This window comes from Trichoderma camerunense (assembly GCF_050948025.1).
Source record: "Trichoderma camerunense strain CBS 138272 chromosome Unknown V8C40scaffold_22, whole genome shotgun sequence".
In the NCBI taxonomy this organism is placed as follows: domain Eukaryota; kingdom Fungi; phylum Ascomycota; class Sordariomycetes; order Hypocreales; family Hypocreaceae; genus Trichoderma; species Trichoderma camerunense.
Genome location: NW_028145348.1, coordinates 333,503 through 357,570, shown reverse-complemented (window position 1 = coordinate 357,570; position 24,068 = coordinate 333,503). Strand labels below are relative to the sequence as shown.

Genomic DNA, 24,068 nt, shown 5'->3' with positions numbered 1-24,068 from the left:
CAATGCATGCAGCCTCAACGCCATGGAACATTTGCCGACAGATTCCCGCATGCACTTGTCAATCAATACCTTGCCAAACCTGTATTTTGCTTCCGATGGTTTACTACAGGATTACACTGATTATCTCATAGATCATAATGCATCAATTCATGTACCAATAATGATAACAATGAAAGAGCATAATTACTCCGCATGCACTGTGCTCACTTCAGTGTTAAAAAACGTTAATCAACGTCGGCCCTTGCTAGCGCCGATCTGCCGCAAAAATTACGGCTTCAGGCTGCGAGTCATCGCTGTGCATCCAGCCTTGGTGGAGGAAAAAAAATATCCAAAATTATTTTTCTACGGCCAAACAACATAAATCCCATAGCCTCAACATCCACGACGCTCGGCTTCAAAAGGGCAATACAATACAATACACCCTTGGAGCAGGGAACCAAACAAAACGACCATACGAGGCCAGTCACCCGATTTTCCCACCCGTTCCATCGATCAGCCCATCGACAAGGGCCTTCGCTTTTTCTCTCCCGCTCATGCGCTGAGCCCCTCCAAGCCGCTTCTTCACGATGCGCAACCTTCGCAACCTTCGATTCGGGAGATGGCGGCATCCCGACATCACCGCCGCCTGCTGGGATCCCGAGAATGACGAGATTGTGTGCACTATCGGGCCGACTGCCGAGAACCCGACGATTGAGCTGGTCAGATTGTCGGACGCTGATTCCATGTGCGTTTTTGCTGCTTCGTGTTTGTGTTTTGCGACTGAGGCGGGGGCGGGGCACAATTTTTCTTTCTCCTGCGATTTCTCTCTCTTCACAAAATTACCGTCTTTGCGGCTGTGTAGAACAAAGAGAAAGAATGCTGACATGTAGATTCCCAAAGAAACCGTCGTGTGCTCACTCGATGGGATGCGCCCAGTCCCAACCCCGATCTCCTCGTCGACCGCATCGTCAATATCCACCACCTCAGTGGCAGTGGTACAACATGTCTCGTTCTCGAAGGCGGTGATATCATTACAGTTAGGGAGGATCTTTCGACCGGCCATGTTCACATTGAGATTATGGGATCTATTGATGCCGGAATTGCGGCCGCACGATGGTCCCCGGACGAGGAGCTGCTTGCCGTGGTTACTAAGGCCGACACTGTTGTCCTCATGGGAGGCGCTTTCGACCCCGTTGCCGAAATCACCATGACAGAGGAGGATCTCAAGGCGTCAAAGCACGTCTCTGTTGGTTGGGGTAAGAAGGAAACGCAATTCCAGGGCCGTGGCGCAAAGGCCCTCCGAGATCCCACGATTCCTGAGAAAGTCGACCAGGGCCTTCCGAGCACCAACGAGGACGGGGCGGTATCTATTAGCTGGCGCGGGGATGGCGCGTTTGTGGCCATCAACTCGGTCCAAGAGGGCTTTCGACGAGTAATCAGGGTGTATTCACGTGAGGGAGAGCTCGACAGCGCTAGCGAGCCCGTCGATGGGTTTGAAAGTGCTCTGAGCTGGAGACCATCTGGCAATCTCATTGCTGGTATTCAGCGCTTGTCGGATCGAGTTGATGTTGTCTTTTTTGAGCGCAACGGCCTACGGCATGGACAGTTCACTCTGCGATCGCCGAACGGGACGGCTTTGGATGCTAGTGACGCCCGCATCCGACTCGAGTGGAACTCAGATTCGACAGTCTTGGCAGTCATTCTCACGGATACCATCCAGCTATGGACCATGGGCAACTACCACTGGTATCTCAAGCAAGAAATTGCCATGGAGCCAGGATTTGCCTGCCTAGCATGGCACTCAGAAAAGGCCCTTTGGTTTGCAGCAGCATCCTCCGGGAGCCTCATCCTGGCTGAGCAAATCTTCCACACGTCTCGGGGTTCATGCCGGCTGCCCAACGATAACGGCGTAGTTGCTGTCATCGATGGCGAGACTGTCAAGATTACCCCCTTCCGCACTGCCAACGTGCCTCCTCCAATGGCCCTGTTTGAGGTCAGGGCGGAGTCCTCTGTTGTTGATGTAGCATTTGGACACCAAAACTCCTCATTCGCAGTTCTGCATCAGAAAGGCGTGGATCTCTACGAACTGCCCTTGAAGAACGGAAGATCTACTAGGCCAGTGGAAAGGCTCAAGCTACCCTTCGATACCCCTAATATGCCAGAGCACCACATGCCCCTGAGAATTTGCTGGGTGTCCGACAACAGCCTGCGTTGTATGGGCTACCAAGATGACCTGGGCCATCTGCAGCTGGTTGTATCTACTGGCGAAGGAAATTCTGCTGAGATTAGCATGCTGGACAGCAGCCTGACCCTGGCAGCCACCGCAACACGGGACGATGATTCTACCGTGGAAAGCTACGGCCAAGACCAGTATGGCAAATTGTATAGGCTGTCTACTTCTGGCGATGACCTTCTTCCCATTCAATTCACGACACAGCTTCCGTGGTTCGAAGTCAGCAAGCATGATGACGTTGAGATGGCTTTTGGTCTTTCAAGATCGGGCCACATCTTTGCAAACTCTAGACTGCTGGCCAAGAACTGCACATCCTTTATTGTTACGCCAAATCATCTCATCTTCACCACTAGCAACCACTTCGTCAAGTATGTGCATTTGGTGGCAGACGTTGAAGGTAAATTTCAGATTCCGCGAGATATATAAAACAACTGACATCGTGCTAACTTGGTCTAGATTTGGAGGTTCCTGGGGATGATCCCGAAAAGGATGAGCGATGTCGCAGCGTGGAGCGTGGTTCCCGTCTGGTTACTGCAATGCCAACCAACATGAGCATCGTGTTCCAGATGCCACGAGGCAACCTGGAGACCATCTTCCCCCGAGCCATGGTAGTTGCTGGCATCAGAAGCCTCATTGAGGAAAAGAACTACGCTCGAGCCTTTTCATACTGCCGGTCACAGCGAGTCGATATGAACATTCTGTATGACCACAAGCCTGAGCAGTTCCTCTCCTGCGTTGGACTCTTCTTGGACCAACTAAAGGAGGTTTCCTACATCGATCTCTTCCTCTCATCGCTCAGGTACGGATAACCGAGACCTTCTAATAAAAATGCTCTTTACCCCCAATCACTGACTTTATTTCACAGGGAGGAAGATGTCACCCAGACCATGTATCAGGACACCAAGCGGACAAAAGCCCAGCCCTACGGCATCAATGCAGCCCCTGAAACTTTGCCTTCACAAAAGCCTCACGGCTCCAAGGTCAATGCCATTTGTGACGCAGTTCTCAAGGCTCTTCAATCCCACAAAGCGACTCATCTCCAAAATATCATCTCCGCTCACGTCTGCAAGGTCCCTCCTGCTATGGATGACGGACTGACACTCGTTGCTGAACTCATGCAAGAAGATGAAAAGCTTGCCGAAAAGGCAGTGGAGCACATTTGCTTCCTGGTAGATGTCAACCGGGTGTATGAGAACGCCCTAGGCCTGTACAATCTTGATCTTGCTTTGCTCGTTGCGCAGCAGTCTCAGCGAGACCCAAGAGAATATCTCCCCTTCATCCAGAACCTCCACGTACTTTCCGAGCTTCGTCGCAAGTTTGAGATTGACGATCATCTCGCTCGCCGACAAAAGGCTTTGGGTCATCTCCAAGCTCTGGATGCATTCGATGAGCTGTGCAACTACACTAGCAAGCACGACCTCTACCAAGATTCACTAAAACTCTACCGATACGACCCACCGCGCTTAAAGACTCTGACCGAAATCTATGCCATCTATCTAGAGTCTAAGTCTCAATACCGGGAAGCAGGCCTGGCATATGAATCAATCAAGAACTATGCCAAAGCCACCAGCTGCTACCGCTCAGCCGGTGCCACATGCTGGCAAGAATGTCTCTTCACTGCCTACCAACAAGATCCCCCCCTCTCCGCAGACAACAAAGCCGAACTTGCCACCGCTCTTGCAGATGCTCTCTGGGAGGCAAAGGACTTTTCCTCTGCCGCCACTATTCATCTCGATTACCTTGCCTCGCTCGAGATGGCTGTCAAGTGTCTCTGCCGCGGCTACCATTTCGCCGAAGCTATCCGCCTCGTCATTCAGAATTCACGTCCCGACCTGCTCGAGTCTGCCATTGATGTCGGGCTCGCTGAGGCGCTAGGTCGAACTACGGAGTTTTTGGCCGACTGCAAAGCTCAACTCCGCGCACAGGTCCCTCGCGTTGCTGAACTGAGACTCAAAGCTGCTGAAGATCCTCTTGCCTTTTACGAGGGTGAGCGTGCTGGTGGGATGGACATCCCTGATGATGTCTCCATTGCAGCAAGTTCGCGCGTTAGCACTTCGGCGAGTTTGTTCACGCGATATACTGGCAAGGCAGGTAGTGTTGGTACTGCCGGCACGGGCGTCAGCAGAGCTACCAGCAAGAACCGAAGGCGAGAGGAGAAGAAGCGTGCTCGAGGGCGAAAGGGCACTGTTTACGAGGAGGAATATCTTGTCAACAGCGTGAGACGACTAGTCGAGCGTGTGGAGGCGTCCAAGTCCGACGTCGAGAGGTTGGTGTTTGCTCTCGTGAGGAGAGGTATGGCAGAACGAGCTCGCGCGGCGGAGACGCTCATGGCAGATGTCACGGAGGCGTGTGAGGCTTCTGTGAGAGAAGTGTTTGCCGTGTCGGCCGAGCAGCAGCAGCAGCAGCAGGACCAACAACAAGCTACTGCTGCGAATGAGTGGAAAGCTACGGGTGGTGAGGGCGTGTTCCAGGAGTTCATACAAGAGCAGGGCAAGAAGATGGAGCCACCGGTGATATCAGGGATGAAGAAACTAGCATTGTTGGGATGATTTGGAGTTATTTTTATTATCATTATCAAATGTATGGCTCTAAAGGGAATTTCGAGTAAATTTACTCTTCGTCGATAAAAGAGGGAAGTCTATCTGTTGTTTGCTATTCAACGATTCAATTCGAGTAAATTTACTTCTTGGAAACATCACTCGCTCTATGACTACATCAACAAATACATTTCTTGAACAATGGGCTCAGCTCAGTCTTGCGTATATATTCTTGATTTAAATATCTCCTCCACGAAAAACCAACACACTCCGCCATATCTCAGCAAAAACACAAAGGGGAGCCCCCAATCTCTTCCAATCTACAACGAAAAAAAAATCCAACCTACATGCAACACAAAAGACTAAAAAACAATAAAACCAACTAATATAATAATAAATAAAAAAAGATATAGATAAAAAAGCAGAATCCGTCATTCGCCTCCGCTATGAATTCAATCACAAGCTAATTAGTCAATCAGTTCATCCATCAATGAAAATCCTCCTTCCCTCTTCCACCACAAAAAAGTAACACATATACTTTCTTTACCATCAATCTCATACAAAAAAAAAGTGAAATAAACAGGATAGACCAGACCAGCCCGATCAACAGTAGCGAAGTAGAGGGAATAATCCAAAGGCGGAATATGTAGCAACATACTCCCAGAAAAAAATAAAAGGAGACGTCATGATAATGACAGATATCTTTGTCCAATCGTCTAACTGGATTCCCTCATATCAATCAACATTAAGAAAAGAAAAGAAAGGGGGATCGAGGAAAGGGGTAAGAGCCGGAGAGTGGTGAAATTGAAAAGAAGGGCGACGTTCAAGTTGTTCATGTACAAAGCCACTCAAGTGGTCGAAAGGAAAATTGCTCCGGCAAAAAGAGAGCATACAACCCCTTTCCCTTCCTCTGTTTATCGCAAGGATTCGTAACAATGTCTCATTACGATTCATTGGCTGCCGTGGCGGCATCCGTCTTCTTGGGCGAACCAGGCTGGCTTCCGTTGCCGCCTTCGTTGGCTTCCTCCTCTGCAACTTCTTCTCCTTCTTCTTCGCCCTCCTCCTCTTCCTCCTCTTCCTCTTCTTCTTCCTCTTCGTCGTCTCCAGCAACATAGCCGTTCATCCGCTCCCAAACCTCACGTCGAATCTTCTCGTCTTTGGCAATTCGGGCGCGCTCAACTTCTTCGAAACCTCCAGACTTCTTCAGCTTGCCTTCAGCAACAAAGGCGTGAATCTCGCGATGAAGTGCATTGTCGTTACGATTCTTCAACTCCTTCTGTCGGAGTTTCTCGGCGCGCTCGATTGCCTCTAGACGGTCCTGGTGATTGGGTTGTAGAGCCCGAACTTCGCCCAGCATATCCTCCTTGGCAGCGTTCTGGTTGAGACTGTTGCCAAGGTTGTTCAAGCCTTTGGAAAAAGTACGGGCAGTACTAGCACTGTGACCCGTTCCACTGTCCTTCATCTGCTCCTTTGTAGCCTGCTCAACGAGTGTAAAGGTCTCCGATGCCTTCTCCAAGTCGTCGCGCAGATCGATAAGCAGCTCCTCCATAATGCGCAGCTCATCACGACCTTGGCAGACGTCTTCAAGCTCCTTCTCCCAAATCTTGGTCCAGATTGGCTTCTCCTTGTGCATGTAGTCTTCCATTGCCTTCAGCTCCTTGGAAAGATTTGTAACATCCTTAGCAACGCCTTCAAGTTGTCGAGGTAGCGGTCGGACACCACGGTGCACAACATCCTTTCGCAAATCTTCTATCAAATCTTGGAGATCGTCAACCTTGGCGACCAATCGGTCGGAGTCAGCGTTAAGTTGTTTCCGGCCGTTGGAAACATAGGCGTAACCGGCATCTCCGTCCATGCTAGGGATCGCGGCCTTGGCAGCCACAGACTTGACATTGGCGGCCTTGGTGCGAAGAGTGGACATGGAAGTCTGAATCTCAGACTGGAAAGTTGAGTAGGTTTGTCGGAGAACAGCGAGGTCGCGCCGCAGACTTTGTATTTCTCCCATCTGGCCACTGTCGAGCTTTCGGCCGGCTCCCAAGAGCGTCTTTGTTCCGTCTGCAGCTGGCACGGGCATCTGTTGGGCCTGCTCCAAGACAATCTGGGCCATCTCCTTGGCCGCCTCCTGTTGACGATCCGACACCCGCTGGAGAGTGACGGCTTGGTCATCAACATTCTGCTTCACCTCTCGAACAATCTTGGTGAGCGCAAACATGCCCTCATCAATGTGCCGTTTAACTTCATCCAGCGGCTCCACATTGAGTACCAGAACAGTTCGGTCCTTGATGTCGCTTAAATCTTCCAGCTCGTGTCGCACACCAGAGACAGGATCCTGGATATAAATCTCAGGTAAATCAGTCCCATTTTGCTGCGTGTTCCATGAGAACTTTTCGATGAATGCCAGTTGCAGGCGCCCAATGGAAAGTTCGTCGCGGCCTTCGGGCAGAACAATCTTCTTAACCTTTGACTTGTACTGGAGGAAGAGTGTCAGGTCTTTTGTCGGCGTCGGTGGAGGCGAAACCTGGAAGTAGGGCTCGTTTGGCTTCGATTCGGCGGGGTGAGGCGTTGATGTCGGGGCATCGTCTAGCTTGGTTTTCTGTTCCTTCTTGGATCCCGGACGTGGAGCTTCAGTCATGAAAGGATTGGAATCGTTCAGAGGGCCGGAGAGAGTTGCGCTGGGAGCATACTTGTCATCTGGAGTTTGCACGGATGGGCTTTCGACAACGACCGATGGCTGATTAGGCAAAGCCTCCTCTTCTACCCGAGTAGGTACTCGAATAGGAGAGTTGTCGAAGGTGGATCCGGCCTTGATCTGGGATGCGGTCCGACTGTGTCGAACAGATTCGCGCGACTGGACGGCGCGTAGAGATTCTCTCGCTTCTTTCCTTCCTCTGTTCGGCGTCGGCCCAGTCTGTGAGGGCAGCATAGGGACGACATTTCCGGATCCACCAAGGTGCTTTGAAATCTGGTACTGAGAATATCTTCGGGACGCTCTTCTCTCCAAATCACCACCCTTTTGCAGCGCTGCCAGGGCACTCGATGTCTTATCCGGTGGTGGCGGAGGCGGCGGTGGAAAAGCGTCAATGTTGAGTTCTGGTGCCGGTGGCCCTGCGGGCAGAGATGAGTCGTCTGTCGGGTAGGGCGGTACAACAGGAATGTTCTGCATGGTGGTGCTGGAAGCAGACGACACCTCTGAAGCGACCGAACCCCTAGATTGGTCTCGATCAGCGTTGAAGCGCCGCGTGGGCGATGATCCACCATTCTGCTGCGGACCCGATCCTGGCCGATGTGAACTCGATCGGTGGTTGTCCATATCTTCCAGCATATTGGTCAGGCCGCTTCCGCTTCCGACGGTACTAACGCTGGTGGTTCTCTCGGGTACAGCGGAGCCATCCCTATCACGCCCTTGCTTCTGGCGTAATCTCTGCTGTTTCCGCTTCAAACCGTGGAGCAGGTTGATGATGATATCTCGAATCCTAGGTAGATATTTCTCCAAGCTCTCGGCGCTCGCTTCTTGGCTCAGGCAGGCCTCGAGAATGCTTCGCAGTAGATCGGGGACGTTACCGAGGTCGGAGGTGTCGACGTTGATGGCCGTAAAGGCCCGGCAAGCCATGTTGAACTCATAGCCTAATCGCACATAGACGTCGGAGACTTGCGCATCGGTTGCTTGGCCGCGCGACCACTGTGTCAGTGTCTCAAGCAGCTGCTTGGTGGCTACAAGGAGGTGAGTGACACTCTTTTCGATTTGCGATAAGGGCATGTTGGAGCCGCTTCCCGATCCGGATGAACCCTGCACACACGGTCAGCTCGAGTCGCGCCGCTGGATTTGCGCCGCCCAGGCGCCAGAAAGAGGACAAACCAGGGATGACATACCTCGCGAGTTGTTCTTCTTGAACCGCTGCTGGACGGAGCGGATCTGATGGAAACGTTGGATGCCCGCTGGGGGTTACCGGGCGGGATGCCAGGAGAGATGGCTCGCACCGAAACGTTGGGCGGAGGCCCAGGATCCATCGCGCCTGGGGATCGCCGCTGCGAATACGCCCTCTGGGCTGCAGAAGCTTGCGGCTGCATCGTTGTGCTTCTTATATCACCTTTCTAATCTTCTTCTTCTTCGCTTTTGGCCCCTTCCAAAGACAGGATAGCGTTGTGGTTTCTTGTCAGATCGGCTTCCCCCTGATATTCGCTCGACGGGCCGTGATCGCGGGAGCCAAACGGGTGGCTGGCTAGCGGGTCGAAGAAAGCGTCGTGTGGCGGATCTGAAAGCGAACGAACGAGCAATGATATATGCCCGATGGGATGCAAAGTAGGTCGGTCGTTGGGCGTTGAGTTGTTTTGCCCGAGCAATTTATAGACACAGACAGCGATAGTCAAGTGCGACAACGAACAAGCGTCACATCATCCAACGAGAGGCAGACGGCAGAAGCAAAGAGGCCGTATTCGGGATGCGCACACACAGAGTCGGCGCCAGGAGCGAAAGGCCAGATGTGGCGATGGCTGAATTGCGGAAGACTGGACTCTGAGAGTCAGAGACTGAGAGGTAACCCTAAAGACGGCAACAGAAGAGAAGCAGAAGAAAAGGAATGGCGCTGCGAGAGGCTGGTTTGTGTGCTGGGTTCGTATGTTGAGCGAAGAGAGCGAGAGGGGGTCTGTGTGTGGTAAGCGCAAGTCCGTTCGTCCACCTGAACTGCACGTGCCATGTACCTTTACCTCTGCCAGTGTCTGCTAAGGTACAGCCCGGAGAAGCTTCGGGTCCGATGGATGGAGGCTCATAAAAGCTCCGTTTGCGTTGAGGAGAGAGAATACGAAGTACCGCTGATTTAAGAATAAAAAGGTGTCTCAGACAAGGTTCTAGAGGTCAAGGGTTCGTTATCTCTGTTCCGCAGATCGGAAAGAAACAGTGCAGTTGGCTACAGTAGGTGCTGAGATAGGGAAGCTTATAGTGAGTTTCTCTCGGAGATAGAGATGAAACAAGATGAGATGGAAGCGTTGAGGGACTCTTCAGCTGTGACGGATGGAAGAAGCCACATAAAACACGCACACACCACGACAATTTTTTTTATCGTTGGGTTTCTTCCAAGGGTTTTTTTTCCTCTTTCAACCCCCTATCTTTTATCCCGTCCCAGTGACTGGCCAGCCCTGATGCACCGCCAATCGACGGGGGGCACGACATGCGCAACTTGCACATCAGCAGATCAAAACGAATAGCGCCAGCGCAGGAACCGGAGGCTGTTAGTGGCTGAAGTGCGCTATAACGTTGGGCAGCATTTCGATGTGACTGGCCGTGGATTTTATTTATAGCTGCCCAACGGAGCCCACCATGAGTTTAAAGTGTGGTTGATGGATAGTCACTGCAAGATACGAGTTTGTGTCCTCAGTGCTAATAATAGCCCTGTCAAGCCTGGTCTACTTACTTTGTAGATTTACTGTAGATCTACCACATTGTCTCTGTGTAGTGCTTCATCTGAGATTGACGATAGACACTCATTTCTCGGCACAGATCAATCCGACTCATTTCACGTAGTTTAATAGATTAGTATACTCATACGTAAAATTGTACCAAGACAGTAAGCAGGCAGTCTAGTCTACCTAGTAGTACATGTGCCCTTTGCGTGACATTCATCCAGTTTCACAATCTGCGCGTGTCTCTCACTAGCATCTATCACGATCCATCCGTTGCATCCGACTGATTCAATGTGCAAGTGTCCCTCTCTTTACCGTACTCGACAAACGCGCCATCTGGAAGCTTTCTAGAATGCTCCCCTGCTGAGCCCCCCCAGGTGAAGGGTTCCAGCCACCGACTGCGGTACCTTGCATGATACCTTGCACAATCCCAGACACTCTTACACAGCTACCATGGCAACGCGGTCCCTGAAAAGTCCGCAAAAGTAGGTACTCCGTATGTATCACGCAATAGACTGACTCTAATTCCGCGTTCGTGATTTTATGTCCCTTGCTCTATCAGATGAAATTAAATTACAAAAACAAGTCAACCGCTCAGTCATCGTCGCACGCCCCATCCATTGTCTAGCAACGCTGTGGCCTCCTCCAGACTCAAACCGGCCGTCTCGGGATATATCCGCCAAACAAGGCCATACCCAATGGCACAGACCGCCGCATAAAGAACAAACGTCCACGACGGACTCAATGCATCCATTAGCGGCAAAAATGTCAAGCCAACAGCAAAGTTTGCTGCCCAGTTGGTTGCCGTCGCGACTCCACTGCCCACTGAACGTACGGACAAAGGGAACAGCTCGCTCTGCATCCATGGCACGTTGCCTAGGCCCAGAGCATATGATGCCACGTAAATCATGATGCTGACGAGGACGACGACGGCCGACCTGGTCTCACCTTCGCCTGCTGGTGTTGTGGCATCCTCATCACGAGTGGCTGGTGACGGTTCCAAAGATAAATATGAGAAACCGGCTGCGGCTAACAGCAGGCCTAAAGCCATAAAAGGGATTGAGTATAACAAGATCCGTCGGCGGCCGATACGGTCGATGAGGCCCAGGGCAATAAGCGTAAAGACAAAGTTAGTAATCGCAACGATGAGAGACGTGAGTGTAGGACTCTCAAACCCCATGATGGAGAATATGGTGGCCGAGAAATACATCAGCGAATTCTAGGTAGTCATTCCAAGTTAGTCACAGGAAGATTGTAAACTCATGTTGCTCAAGAAGCACTTACAAAACCACACAGCTGCTGCAGTCCCTGTAGGAGACACGCAATAGCTAGTGCTCGGCGATGCTTGCCCTCACCCAAGAGCTCGCGCCACACACCGAGTCCCTTCCAAGGGCCCGATGCCTGGCGATCTTGAAGATGCCGTGCCTCGTCCTCTTCGCGGACTTCAATCTCAATCTCCTTGATAATAGCATCTGCAGTGCCATCGAATCGTCCTTGCACACCATTGACCTTTTGAATCACACGTTTGGCATCATCGGATCTCCCAGCCTTTACCAGCCAGCGCGGTGTCTCTGGCATGAAGGCCACAAGAGCACCCTGCAAACCCGCCGGTAGCGCACCCAATCCCACCATCCACCGCCACCCAGTCTCTTTCGACGCATATGTAGACAGCGCCCAGCCAATGATGTACGCTGCCATCTGCCCAAGCGTGATGAAGAGCACATTGATAGTCACCAGACGGCCTCTGTATGAGGAGGGCGCAATCTCAGCGATGTATAGAGGCACCACGAAGCTTGCCGCTCCCACTGCGGCGCCGATAATACAGCGGCCGGCTACCATGACTGGCACCGTAGAACTAACAGCCTGCAGAACTGCGCCGACGATGAACAAAACATCGGCGTATAGAATGACTCGTTTGCGGCCGAGCCGGTCGGCAATGATGGACGAGAACGGCGATATGAGAAGCGCAAACAAAGAGGTCGACGACGTAATGATCGACTTGTCCATCGAAGTAAGATCTCGGTCCGACAGCGCCTTTCCAATCGAGACGAGCGTGGCAGATATGACACCAGTATCATCTAGAGAACACTCGACTCGTCAGCAGCTTCCCGTAACTCACAGACGACCAAAAATACTCACATCCAAACAAGAGTCCACTTATGCCGGCAGCAAAGGTCAAGATCAAAACAAACAGGCCAGGATGGCCGTCGATCGCCTTCGCTGGGGAAGCTCTCGATCCAGGCTCGTCGTCAACGGCATCGTATGGCGCATCGTCATCGTGGCGGTTGCTCGAAATCAGCGGCGCCTGGGAGCTATCCATTGCGATAGCAAACTCCGACGCTGGTGCCGCGATTGTGTCGCGCCCATGAGCTTCAAGAGGCAAGTTGAAGTTGAAGTTGTTTGGAGCAAGTCGGATTCCAAGTTCCGAAATGGAAATGGCGGCGTGACCCCGGCACTAGTTCTCAGTGACGCTTCCCGTCCCACCATGCATTTAAAAGGAGCCCTGTTTGAGATCAAGATATGGATCTGATAAGATACGCAATGCCACATGGCGACATGCTTGTATTGCTCGGAAATGTCTTATTGGCCGATGGAATCATGGCATTTTCATTTTCGTTTTATGCTTACTATCCCGATCTCTGTCGTTTCCTGTAGTCTAGATACAGGCTTCTTCATCACGACGTGATATCTCACTCAGCGGGCTTCTTGGCCAATGCCACAATGCTAAAGTTCGGATTCCCATTTCCGGCTGCCAGAAACTTGCGTATCGCTTGGCCCAGAGCTCCTTCACTCAGCACATCATCGCCTTCTTGCATCAATCCCCGGTCTACGGGGCCGTCCGTGGCACCCTCCAGCTCCCACAGATGACCATCTTTCCCCTTGACGAAGGAGATGAAATGGAAATGGTTGTCTTCGTTTGCCCCGGGTGGATGGGAACTTCCAGTTCTAGCAGCTTTCATGTGTTTCTTCTCAAGCTCTTCATTGTTGTACAACAAGGCTGCTCTTTCAACGGGCTTAAGCGGCGTAGCTTCGTTCAGCAAGCCATCCAAGAAGGACTCCTGCTGAACAAACTTTCTCGCTTCGCCGTTGGCTACGGAATGCAACAATGCCATAAGGCCGCATGAATGCCCGATTGTTTGTTGAAACCAGATGACGGGTTCCTCATCACCACTTTTATCGTAGGTCAACTGTGCAGGCGACACGGTAGTCTTGTCTTCCTCTCGAACAGCAAAATACATCTGTGCGGGAGTGATGAATATCAGTGCTAGAACTGGACGAGGCACCAACGAAAGAAGATCGGCATCGTCGAGGCTATAGACATCGTAGAATCCGAGATCGGGCGACACTCCGAGGTCGTGCACGAGCGATGTGAATACTTCCGGGTTGTTTTCCAACGGGATGAAGGTCTTCTGCCCGGATGGACGAATGTAAACGCCTTCGGTCGGCATGTTGGATGATGTATCCTTTCGCCTGGTTATTGACAACGATTTGTTGCTTTTGATGAGTTGATGTTTATTAAGAGGTCAAGTTAATCTTCTGGTGGTGATTTTGGTTGTCTAAGAGAAACACGTTCGGCGCGGGGTTGCTTAGCCGTGACGCAGCAGGTACGCGGCACTCTGTTGCCTGCCACACATGTTTATATCAACTTGGAAAGGAAAGAGCATTTCATAAGAGATATATGATAATATTTAAAATAATGGAAGTATCTGATTGGGTTGTTAAGCCCATACATGTCATGTGACGAAACATATCCAAATCAACGTCAATGTTGCTCGCTCGCTGACATCTCAACCCTGCGTGAACACAATACCAGACTAAATATCAAAACGATTCAAAACAAACAATCTTTGGAAGGCAAAAGGCCCCCAAATCTAGCTACGAGGAACCTCTTCCTGATGAAGCTGGATTCGTAGCTCTATGCATCAGGTTCGGTTCATAGCATCAGCCTCTGCCTGAGCCTTGGCGATGGCTTCATCCATTTTCTTGAGCTCCTCTGCAGTCTTGCCCTCGGCCATTTGCTGCTTTCGACGCTGCATCACCCTGTCAACAAGAGTCTTTGGCACGCCCTCGGTGAACATCAGCCCCTGGCATCGATCCCAAGCGAGCTCCTGAATCGGCTTGACACGAGCTATCATGTCGGACTCAAATCCACGAATCTGTTCGTCGAGCTCCTCAATACTCTGAGCTTTAAGGATCACTCGAGCAAGTAGCATGGCATCCTCAAGGGCTTGGTTCACGCCCTCACCAGCATGAGGCGTCATCAAATGAGCCGCATCACCAATAAGAGTGACGCCGGATTTGTGCTGCCACTTCTGTCCAATGGGTAGTCGCCACAGCGATCTGGTCATTGTTCGCCCCTGAGCAGCGTCGACTGCTTGACGAAACTGAGGACCCCAATGCTCCATCTCTTTCGCCAACGCCTTCTTCACCTCGACGAGATTCTCGGAATCGTAGCCACACTTCTCGGGCTTCATCCAGTCGGGATCCTCGCGCACGAAATTAAAGCCCATGGAAATGCTGCCATCGCCCATTTGCTGGAGAGTGAATCGCTGGCCGTCCGCACTGGCGAAAATACTCCCACGGTTGACGATTTTGTAAGTCTCAGGGGCAGTCTTTTCAGCGTCGGGGATGGAGATGTCGTGCATTGCCACTCTAGTGTACTCGGGCACCAGCTCTGGCGCAATGGATAGGCGGACCTTGCTAAACGCACCATCGGCACCAACAACAAGGTCGAAACTGGCGGTAGTTCCATTGGTAAAAGTCAAGGTGGTGCCCTCAACCTTTTGCAGGCGGTGTCCCCATTTAACGGTTCCTTCAGGAAGAGAGTCGAGCAAGATTTCTCTGAGCTTCACACGATCAATCTCCGGGCGTTCTCCAAAAGCGATGTTTGACTCGGCGTCAGCCCCTCGGACGACGTAATAGTAAAGGTCCTTGTCCACAATGGCCATGTATTGACCATCGTAGCGCGCATGCGAGAGAAAGATGTCCCATAGGCCAGCTTCTTTGACAGCGGCCAGGCCGGAAGTAGTGTGCAAGTCGAGGGTTCCGCCTTGAGTTCTGACATTGGCAGAGGCCTCGCCTTCGAATACAGTGGCTTGAATGCCTCCAAGGTGAAGAAGCCGGGCAAGAGTGCAGCCTATTTAAAGGGTTAGCTACCGGCGTTGAGACAGCGAAATGTGTTTTCTTAGTTATTGGGGCACTTTACCAGCTGGGCCAGCTCCAATGATGGCAATCTTGAGGTTCTGCATATTGAATGGAGTTCTTTTCAATAAAGTGGTGGTCTTGTGCGGAGTAGCTGTAAGCGTGTAAGTGAGCTGCGGGTGTAAAGCTAACAATGAGACGTCGATGAAAACAGGAGAGGCTGCGATGCGAGAATTGTTTTGATGGTTTAATGATTCATCCGTCCTCAAAATAAGACGACGACTGCAACCCTTTTGTATTCATCTGAGTAAAATCCGGTCAGTGAAGCTTGAGCTGCCCAACTCTCCGTTTAGACTTTTGTTCGTGTCACTTTTTCCTCAGCTTCAGCCACTCAGCCGGACTTTTTAGCGACATGGACTTTGGAAGGATCCGGTCAGCCCCCCCTAGGCGACGCGTGGAAAATGGGATCATTTGCCTACGAAGCGACATTATCGTTGTGTACTATTGGATTCGTTGAGTGAAAAGTCGACTATTCTTTATTGATACGTGTTGCAGATTATGCGTCGCGTTCTTTGATGGCTAGGGAGACTGAGCGAAGGATTGAAGAAGCCAATATGAGAACAGCGTAGCATGTAGCAGGATTGTACACATTCTGGAGACCAATAGTGTCTTTGTTTCTTCTGGGTCTGGGATACAGGATTTTGATTGTACTTTGAATCGGTATGAATGTAGTCCTTTAGCAACCATCGATTACCAATGTAAGTTGCCATTCTGGGCATGCAAAGTCATCACCAAGACAAACAAACCCCGATGCCAGGTGCCTATCTAAGCCTGCTGAGGTAACCATCCCTCGCTGTGCACGGCTCCATCGTTCGTGCACAGAGATTTGATAAGGTAGAGCGGGAGCTAAAGTTGCCGGTTCAGGATGAAGATGCTGATGCTATTCCTGTATTCCTGGGCGACAAGGCCGTGTCTGCAAGTAAATGGGATTCGCTACAGTATGCGCTGCGATAAACCTCGGCGTCGGACTTTATACGATATTCTCCGTTCCCGGACATGTTCACCGGCCAATCAAGACATGACCCAGCCGGCGCATAAATCATGGCCGCGCCGCCAGGGGTTGTCAAGATGTGCAGGTCCTGGAATCTACTAGAGGAATCCCTGAGGCGATTCTCGTTCTCGTTCTTTCTGATAGGGAATCAAGCTTTTACTCCGGGGTCAGTAAGAGATCCCACTTTCTCACACGACATAAACAGGCCTTTGTTCCGATATCAGCCGCTGACCAACTCGCTGCACGCCTAATTCGCAATTCGCCTAGTGCTAGGTCCGACAGCTGAGGTTCGCTTCTCGGCCTTCCGCTGCCGACAAAAAAAAATCGATGCTGGAAAGATTGCGGAATTACGTCATTGCACAGCAAAAGGTAAGCGGCAGAGGCGAAACCGGCCGAGACAAGACTGCGGATAGAAGAAGAACCATCGGACGGACACTCCATGGGGACCAAGCCCGAGAGAGGCAGTGTTACGGTATTAGAAATAATTCTGATGGATGTCCGCCCACGGTGGATATATCCATGCAAGCCATGCAATCATACGTGAATGTGTATGTGTATTTACGGAGTACGATGATCGATTATGCAAAACCCGCCGCGTTCGTGGCCGTTGTCTCCGTGCCGAGGAGTTAACAATGTAGCATGTCTTAGATGACTCTATCTAGAGCAGGCCGAAATGACATAGGGGACGGAGCTGGATATGCAGTGGAGCAATACTGCTTGGCAACAGCCTGAAAGAACAGGGGACATGTTTGAAAAACAGAAGAAAAAAGCCATTGGGCATCAATTGTTCTGCGGCTGGCTCCCGAGCCTAGAACCACGATTCGTGCTGTTTCGTAGATATGCCACATGTTTCGACGCAGCGGTGGAGCCAAGCCAGACATCCGGGATGCGCACCGGTAGTCGAAGACCCTAGCTCGAGCCCTATCTGGCATTCGGATTTTAGCTGGCTCCATTGTCTGGTGTCCATCCAAGCAGGTTTGCCGCAGGACAAGAACGAAAAAAATAGGGGAGAGGCCCTGTCAGGGAGCGCAGAGATTTCAAAGCCGGCCCCATCGACGGGCTGGGTAACATCGGGGGGCCGAACCTCTGGTTGTAGTAGGTAGTTAGCATATTCGTATATTCAGCGGAACATGCTCCGTAATCAACTAGTTTTTAAGCCGAGTGTCGACGGTAGCAATTAGTGACATGTTCTGGCATCGAGTCCGCCGCCCATAAAAGAAAGCGGTGCGCCGCTTGTTATGTCTTACATGCATTGGTTGTTTTATTTTATCCGCCATCCTTTTCCGTGCAGTCGCTGAGATCCTTTGTGTCGCCCTGCTAGTTAGTTAAGTTGATGCAATAGGCTTGGTGTACTCATCACCCTTGTTTGTCTTTATAGACTGTTTTAGCATTGGAACGAGCGAATATCCTCCACCGGCGACTCTTTTTATCCGTCTTCATTTATTATCAAGTATACGACCGATATTTCTTTCCTTTTCTCTTCTTCTCACGACCTCATACGACTCACTCGTAACTCTTCTTCATCATCGGTATCCACCTTACCTAATAGTTCGCCCCGCCAGCTCGTCAACTATTCCCTACCCGTACTAGCCTGCCGACTGCTTATCCTGTTCCGGTAACACTCGGCCGGTCTATAACAGCCGAGTAGCGAGTACATGATATCTTGGCCCACCTAGCTCCCGATCAATCGTACCGTAGACTCCTCGTTCCACCTATCGCACAACTGCCGTCCCTGCGACAAGCTTTTCGGCCCTGGCCCTTCTAGCTCTCACATCCCTCTTCTTTTCTCTCTCCTCTTTCGGCGCTGGAGATTTTGTTCTTCTTGAACAGAAATCCTCTTCGAACACTCAATATCTTTTATAATATCCCGAGCCTCGTCCTCGTCTTCTCTCTGGCCTCTCCTTTCCTGTAGCTCCTTCTTGTAGCTGCTACGGCTATCAATTGGGAAGCAGATTGCAGATTTCACATCACCCATAGAGAGGAGCGTCACCGACTTGGTCACCATGGATCCCCTCGACCGGGAACTCATGGAGGCAGAGCGCTCTGCCTCCCCCGAGCGCTATCAGAGCCGGGCAAGCAACGAAATAGAGCGCGTCATCACGGCATCCTCAGCCTCGTCCGCGTCTTCAGAAGGCAGCGTGTTCCGCAGAAACATGAGTCGTGTATCTACGCAGAACGATCTGGAGCGCCACCCCACCGCCCTGAGTCGCATTGCAACTCAACGAAGCCAGCACGTTAACACTGTTGGAGGCTCAATTCGTACTGAGAGTAGAGCTTCTCGAAAGCCATTGCCGTCGTTTGGCGGCGGCAAGCCATATCCTCCCCAGCTACCAGCCCAGGAAGAGTACGTCGTCGAGTTTGACGGACCCAACGACCCCCTACATGCCCAGAACTGGCCTCTTCGAAAGAAGATCTTGACGGCTGCTATGCTGGCCTACACCACCGTCACGAGTACCTTTACATCTTCCATCTTCTCATCTGCAACGAGTACAGTTGCAGCAAAGTTTGACGTTGGCCTCGAGGTTGGCATTCTAGGCACATCACTCTATGTGTTGGGTTTCGCCTTTGGTCCCAGTCTCTGGGCTCCCTTATCCGAACTCAAGGGCCGACGTCTGCCCATTGTCCTCTCCATCTTTGGCTTCTCCCTCTTCACGATCGCAACCGCCACTGCCAAGGACATTCAGACCGTTCTCATCTGTCGATTCTTCGGTGGTTTCTTCGGTGCCGCCCCCCTGGCTGTCGTTGCTGCGGTCTTCTCCGACATGTTCGACAACAGGACTCGAGGAACGGCGATTGCCATCTTCTCCATGACTGTCTTTACCGGTCCCATGCTGGCGCCTTTCATCGGTGGCTTCATTGTCGAATCATATCTAGGATGGCGCTGGACTGAGTATCTCCCTGCCATTATGGGATTCGCCGCCTTCATTCTAGACTTGTTCTTCCTCTCCGAGTCGTACCCACCAGTCATTCTCGTTGGCAAGGCTTCGGAACTGCGACGTCGCACCAAGAACTGGGGCATTCACGCCAAACAAGAGGAAATTGAAATCGACTTTGGCGAGCTCGTCAGCAAGAATTTCACCCGTCCCTTGCGACTCCTCTTCACGGAGCCCATCATCCTGCTTCTCTCCATTTACATGAGCTTCATCTATGGGCTGCTCTACCTTTTCTTTACCGCATACCCTCTGGTTTTCGTCGGTGTCCATGGCTTCAACTTGGGTCAATCCGGTCTGACCTTCTTTGGCCTGATCATCGGTGAGCTTATTGCGACCCTCACCATCATTCTCCAGGTTCCGTGGTACAACCGCAAGCTCGAGGCCAACCACGGTATTCCCATTCCCGAGTGGCGATTGCCTAACATGATGGTTGGTGGCGTTGCGTTTGCCGGCGGTATCTTTTGGTTCGGATGGTAAGTCGTCTTTTCTCAAAATCATCTCCAATTATTTCGTTTGATCAGTCAACTAACAACATGTCAGGACTGGATACAAGGAGAGCATTCACTGGGCCGCCCCGGCTGTCAGCGGTATCCTCACCGGCTTTGGTCTCATGTCGATTTTCCTTCAGGCCCTTAACTATATTGTCGATGCATACCTCATGTTCGCCGCCTCAGCTCTTGCCGGCAACACTTTTATGAGATCTCTATTCGGCGCTGCTTTCCCGCTTTTTGGTCGTCAAATGTTTCTCGGCATGCACATCCAGTGGGCTTCGACACTACTGGGTTGCGTAGCTCTTGTACTTGCTCCCATTCCCTTCGCTTTCTACTTCTATGGCGCCAAGATTAGGTCAAAGAGCAAGATCGCCCCAGTCTTTTCTGCTCCGGCGGATGAGCCTAAGACGGACGATACGAGCGCAGACGAGACTACTGAGAAGGAGGAGGAACACAACGCAGCATTGGCCAATGCCCCGACGAAACAAAGCGAGGCCGGTGGTCCCGCGGAGAATGTGTAAAGTCACTACGACGCAGTGTGGAGCGTTCATTTCGTCTTTTCTGGCATGCTCTTTTCATCTCTCCGGATTGAGATTTTTGCTTTGGGTTGATACCATTCCATTTAAAAAGGGGGTGACGGCAGCTGTGTGAGCATGGCGTTTATTTAAACTATTGGATTTGGAAGCGTTATATATATACAACATGAATAATGTCTTACTCTGGGGAAAGGGGGGTATGAATGATGTATTAGATTCGATTCAAAAGGAGAGCCGTTGGCTTGAGCGCAGATAAAATAGCGGTGACACCAGACTCGTGTCAATGATGAAATATATCTTTAATGCAAATACTGTGTCTCTCGCATTGCGGTGATTAAAGTTCTTACTGTAACATTTAAGCATACACGGCGAACTTCAAACCAGGATCAGCCTAACGATGTGATTGTGTGAAACATTGAACCCTTGGCAGATATTACCGACGGGAACCATTCATTACTTGCATGATCTGATTGACTGGATTGATGGATGGCACCCGAGACAGTATACATACAGTGTCGTCTCGCACTGTAAGTGTTCCGCTTAATCGCATATCGGCAGAGCTCTCCGACCACCACACCACCATCATCAGATGGAGCTGCAAATAGCTTCGGCTTGACATCATAACCATGCCTCTACAATATCCGCCATGACCACGTCTCTGGCTCGCTTGCGCTGCCCTCAATGGCGGCTACAAGCCCGAATTCTCTATGCGCGGAGCTTCTCAGACGTCAAGCGTCCCTCGTCCGCGCCAAAGCCCATCGTAGACATCAAGCACATTCGGCAAAACCCGGAGCTCTATGAAAACACATGCCTGGAGCGCAACTACAAGCGCCAGGCGTCTCACCCCGCGAGGATTGGACAGCTGCACGCCGAGTGGCAGCAACTGCAGAAGGATGGCCGTGCGCTGAGGGAGAGGTCTAATTTACTGAGAAAAGAGCTGGCAAATTCGGCGACGAGCAATGACGATGAAGATCTGAAAGATGTGAAACAGATGAGCCGGGAGAAGATCCAGGAGGAGGCTCGGGCGCTCAAGAGTGAGCTGGCTGTAATTGAGAAGAAGGAGGCCGATGCGGTTACGCAGATGGAGGAGCTGGCGCTGGAGATTCCCAACCTCACCAGCGCCGACACGCCTAGGGGGGATGAAGCCGAGGTTCTGAGCTACATCAATGAGCCGCCGAGCTTTGAGCAAGGACCGGAGCAGCTCTGGAGGTCGCACGTTCACATTGGCGCCGAATTGGGCATTCTTGACTTTGCTGGAGCGGCGACGGCGTCTGGCTGGGGATGGTACTACCTGCTTGGTGAGGCAGCACAGCTTGAACAGGCTCTCATCCAGTATGCCCTCGCCGTTGCTACCAAGCACGGATGGACTCAGGTATCGCCTCCTAGCATGGTATACAGCCACATTGGCGCCGCGTGTGGTTTTCAGCCTCGAGACCAGAACGGCGAGCAGCAAGTCTACTCCATTGCCCAGTCTCAAGCCGACATTGACCGTGGCGTACCTGAAATGTGTCTTGCCGGCACATCAGAGATCCCTCTCGCCGGTATGAAGGCCATGTCCACCATCGACGCCGTGGACCTACCCCTAAAGCGAGTCGCCGTATCGCGATGCTACCGCGCCGAGGCCGGAGCCCGTGGCGCCGAGACAAAGGGCCTGTACCGCGTGCACGAATTCTCCAAGGTCGAGATGTTCGCGTGGACCAGCCCCGACGAGTTCGAGGCCCGCGAGGTCTTTGACGAGATGCTCGACATGCAGACCGAGATCCTCTCGTCCCTGGGGCTCTACTGCCGCGTGCTCTCTATGCCCTCCACCGACCTGGGCGCCTCGGCCACCCGCAAGATCGACATGGAGGCCTGGTTCCCGAGCCGCGAGCACCACAGCGGCGGCTGGGGGGAGGTCACCTCCGCCAGCCTCTGCACGGACTACCAGACGAGGCGCCTCGCCACGCGGCTCAAGACGAGCAGCGGCAAGCTGAGCTTCCCCTGGACGGCCAACGGCACGGCGCTGGCGGTGCCGAGGGTGCTGGCCGCGCTGCTGGAGAACGGGTGGGACGAGGAGGAAGGGACTGTGACGATTCCCGAGTGCCTGCGGCCGTGGATGGGCGGGCAGGAGAAGATTGGGCCGTCTGCGCGGAGGAAGAAGGATGGGAATGCGGGCGAGATGATGGCATAAGATGGGCAGCAGCGGTTTCCGATGATTATGATACTCATGGAGGCATTTTATTGGGGTTTCATTTTTTCCCTTCTGTCCCAGCATATCAATGTATGTGTACCGAGGAACGGGGTTTTCATACTATTATTTTGTTGTCACGCAATGGGAACATCACATCTTGGAGGGGAGGGCGGACGAGGGGCATAACCATGACTGTATGATATAGTGCAAGAGGGAAAAGGGGGAAAGGACATAAGAAATAAAAACGATTTTCTCATACTTACTACACATGAGACCAGTACACCAAAGTCTTTTGTGAGTTCATCGCTTTGATTCTATAAAGACAACGCTGCTACATACAAAGAATGATCAAGTATACTCAACCCATCCATCGCTAAAAGACGCCCAAGACACGAGAAAGAGCTCATTGCTCCAGACATCTCATGCCGCCCTCGCCGCCTCCGCCTCTCCCATGTACTCTTCCACCTCCTCCTTCGAAAAGACTCCAGACGCCATAATGTCCACCCTCCTCATCAATCTATCCAGCAACTCCTTCCAATCTCCCACATTCGCACCACTCATCGCCCATCCTCGTCCAAGCAAATACCGCGCCTCCTCAAGATTCTGCTCCAACGCCCTCGTCACCTCGAAAAGCATCTCCCGCGTCAAGTCAGACGGTCTTAAGGCTCCCAAAAAGGCCACCCAGCGATGATACACCTTGAAATTGATATACTCCTCAATCTTCATCTCACCGCTATACTGCGGAGGAAAATCCCACGCAATCTCCTGATCCAGACACTTATCTTCAAACGGCCGGCTCGACCTCGTCGTAAACATTGGCTGCGAGACGAACAGCATCGGCACCTTGGCACACCAAAACGACGCGGACAACACCACATGTTTACCCAGCGCGCTGCTGATTTTCGTATCGCTACACTCCCACCCGTCCGTCACGAGTTGGGGGAATCGCCAGCGGCAGGCCATCTGCGGCGCGCTGTACCTCGTCGGGGTGGGCGCCGTGCCTGAAAGGTGATCTTCGTAGAAATTGACGGGCGGGCCGCCAAAGGTTTCGATCACGCTCTACGTAGTCTTATCCACCAATACTGGGACCACGAGGACTTTGGGTAGGGGAGCGGCGATTTCGAGGTGTAGTCTGTCGCGGAGCTCGGCGAGGCTTCTCATGGGGCTGTGCTCTGGGTTCTTTTGCGGGATGTAGGAGATCCAATAGGTGCGTTGCGCTGTAGACGGCGGTTCTTGCTGGGAGTACGGCATGATGGCATATGAGGGTGCGTGGTCTGATGTTGAACAGAAAGGTTGAGCTGTGGTAGAATAGGAAGGTTGAACTAAGGCAGAACAGAAAGGTTCACAGAGGGTCATGTCCATCGTGCGTAATGCTGTCTTTTGTGTATACTACTAAGTGAATGTGATGTTAGGCTGCTTGTTATTTGAAATATTTGATGAAAAGGTTTGAAGAATGAGAGGCAAATAGTATGAAGGATAGAAAACTTTGGTGTTTACTCAGGATCTATAAACAAGGACCTTGGGTGGACAATTCTTTGGCAGCTGCGTTGCTCAACTTCTCGCAAGATCGATGCCAAAGATGAACTTCCCATGCCGTTT

The 24,068-nt window shown here is 51.8% G+C and overlaps 7 protein-coding genes across 7 annotated transcripts; 2 read left to right on the top strand and 5 right to left on the bottom strand.

The window, feature by feature from the left end:
• Positions 1–286: 286 nt before the first annotated feature.
• On the top strand, positions 287–5,073 carry V8C40DRAFT_256587 (Elongator subunit IKI3). Its single transcript, XM_083218301.1, has 4 exons — positions 287–724; positions 880–2,609; positions 2,669–3,011; positions 3,078–5,073. The coding sequence occupies exons 1-4, from the start codon at positions 567–569 to the stop codon at positions 4,759–4,761; spliced, it is 3,915 nt and encodes a 1,304-aa protein (XP_083068483.1). The 5' UTR covers positions 287–566; the 3' UTR covers positions 4,762–5,073.
• A 365-nt stretch (positions 5,074–5,438) lies between these two features.
• On the bottom strand, positions 5,439–9,262 carry V8C40DRAFT_118020 (actin interacting protein 3-domain-containing protein). Its single transcript, XM_083210890.1, has 2 exons — positions 8,620–9,262; positions 5,439–8,536 (listed from the first exon to the last, which is right to left on the bottom strand). Exons 1-2 carry the CDS (start codon positions 8,815–8,817, stop codon positions 5,693–5,695), a joined length of 3,042 nt encoding a protein of 1,013 aa, XP_083068482.1. The 5' UTR covers positions 8,818–9,262; the 3' UTR covers positions 5,439–5,692.
• A 1,001-nt stretch (positions 9,263–10,263) lies between these two features.
• Positions 10,264–12,594, bottom strand: V8C40DRAFT_256582 (general substrate transporter). The gene is made up of 3 exons (XM_083218300.1): positions 12,286–12,594; positions 11,431–12,224; positions 10,264–11,365 (listed from the first exon to the last, which is right to left on the bottom strand). Exons 1-3 carry the CDS (start codon positions 12,464–12,466, stop codon positions 10,745–10,747), a joined length of 1,596 nt encoding a protein of 531 aa, XP_083068481.1. The 5' UTR covers positions 12,467–12,594; the 3' UTR covers positions 10,264–10,744.
• Positions 12,595–12,671: 77 nt separating this feature from the next.
• V8C40DRAFT_256580 (ubiquitin carboxyl-terminal hydrolase) lies at positions 12,672–13,793 on the bottom strand. Its single transcript, XM_083218299.1, has one exon. It carries the CDS (start codon positions 13,593–13,595, stop codon positions 12,837–12,839), a length of 759 nt encoding a protein of 252 aa, XP_083068480.1. The 5' UTR covers positions 13,596–13,793; the 3' UTR covers positions 12,672–12,836.
• Positions 13,794–13,832: 39 nt separating this feature from the next.
• On the bottom strand, positions 13,833–15,609 carry V8C40DRAFT_117953 (FAD-dependent oxidoreductase). The gene is made up of 2 exons (XM_083210889.1): positions 15,353–15,609; positions 13,833–15,283 (listed from the first exon to the last, which is right to left on the bottom strand). Exons 1-2 carry the CDS (start codon positions 15,393–15,395, stop codon positions 14,070–14,072), a joined length of 1,257 nt encoding a protein of 418 aa, XP_083068479.1. The 5' UTR covers positions 15,396–15,609; the 3' UTR covers positions 13,833–14,069.
• A 2,733-nt stretch (positions 15,610–18,342) lies between these two features.
• On the top strand, positions 18,343–22,469 carry V8C40DRAFT_270293 (uncharacterized protein; the record flags this gene model as incomplete). Its single annotated transcript, XM_083220176.1, has 3 exons — positions 18,343–19,745; positions 19,813–20,280; positions 21,017–22,469. 3 exons carry the CDS (start codon positions 18,343–18,345, stop codon positions 22,467–22,469), a joined length of 3,324 nt encoding a protein of 1,107 aa, XP_083068478.1.
• A 420-nt stretch (positions 22,470–22,889) lies between these two features.
• On the bottom strand, positions 22,890–23,720 carry V8C40DRAFT_270292 (uncharacterized protein; the record flags this gene model as incomplete). Its single annotated transcript, XM_083220175.1, has 2 exons — positions 22,890–23,528; positions 23,553–23,720. 2 exons carry the CDS (start codon positions 23,718–23,720, stop codon positions 22,890–22,892), a joined length of 807 nt encoding a protein of 268 aa, XP_083068477.1.
• Positions 23,721–24,068: the final 348 nt, after the last annotated feature.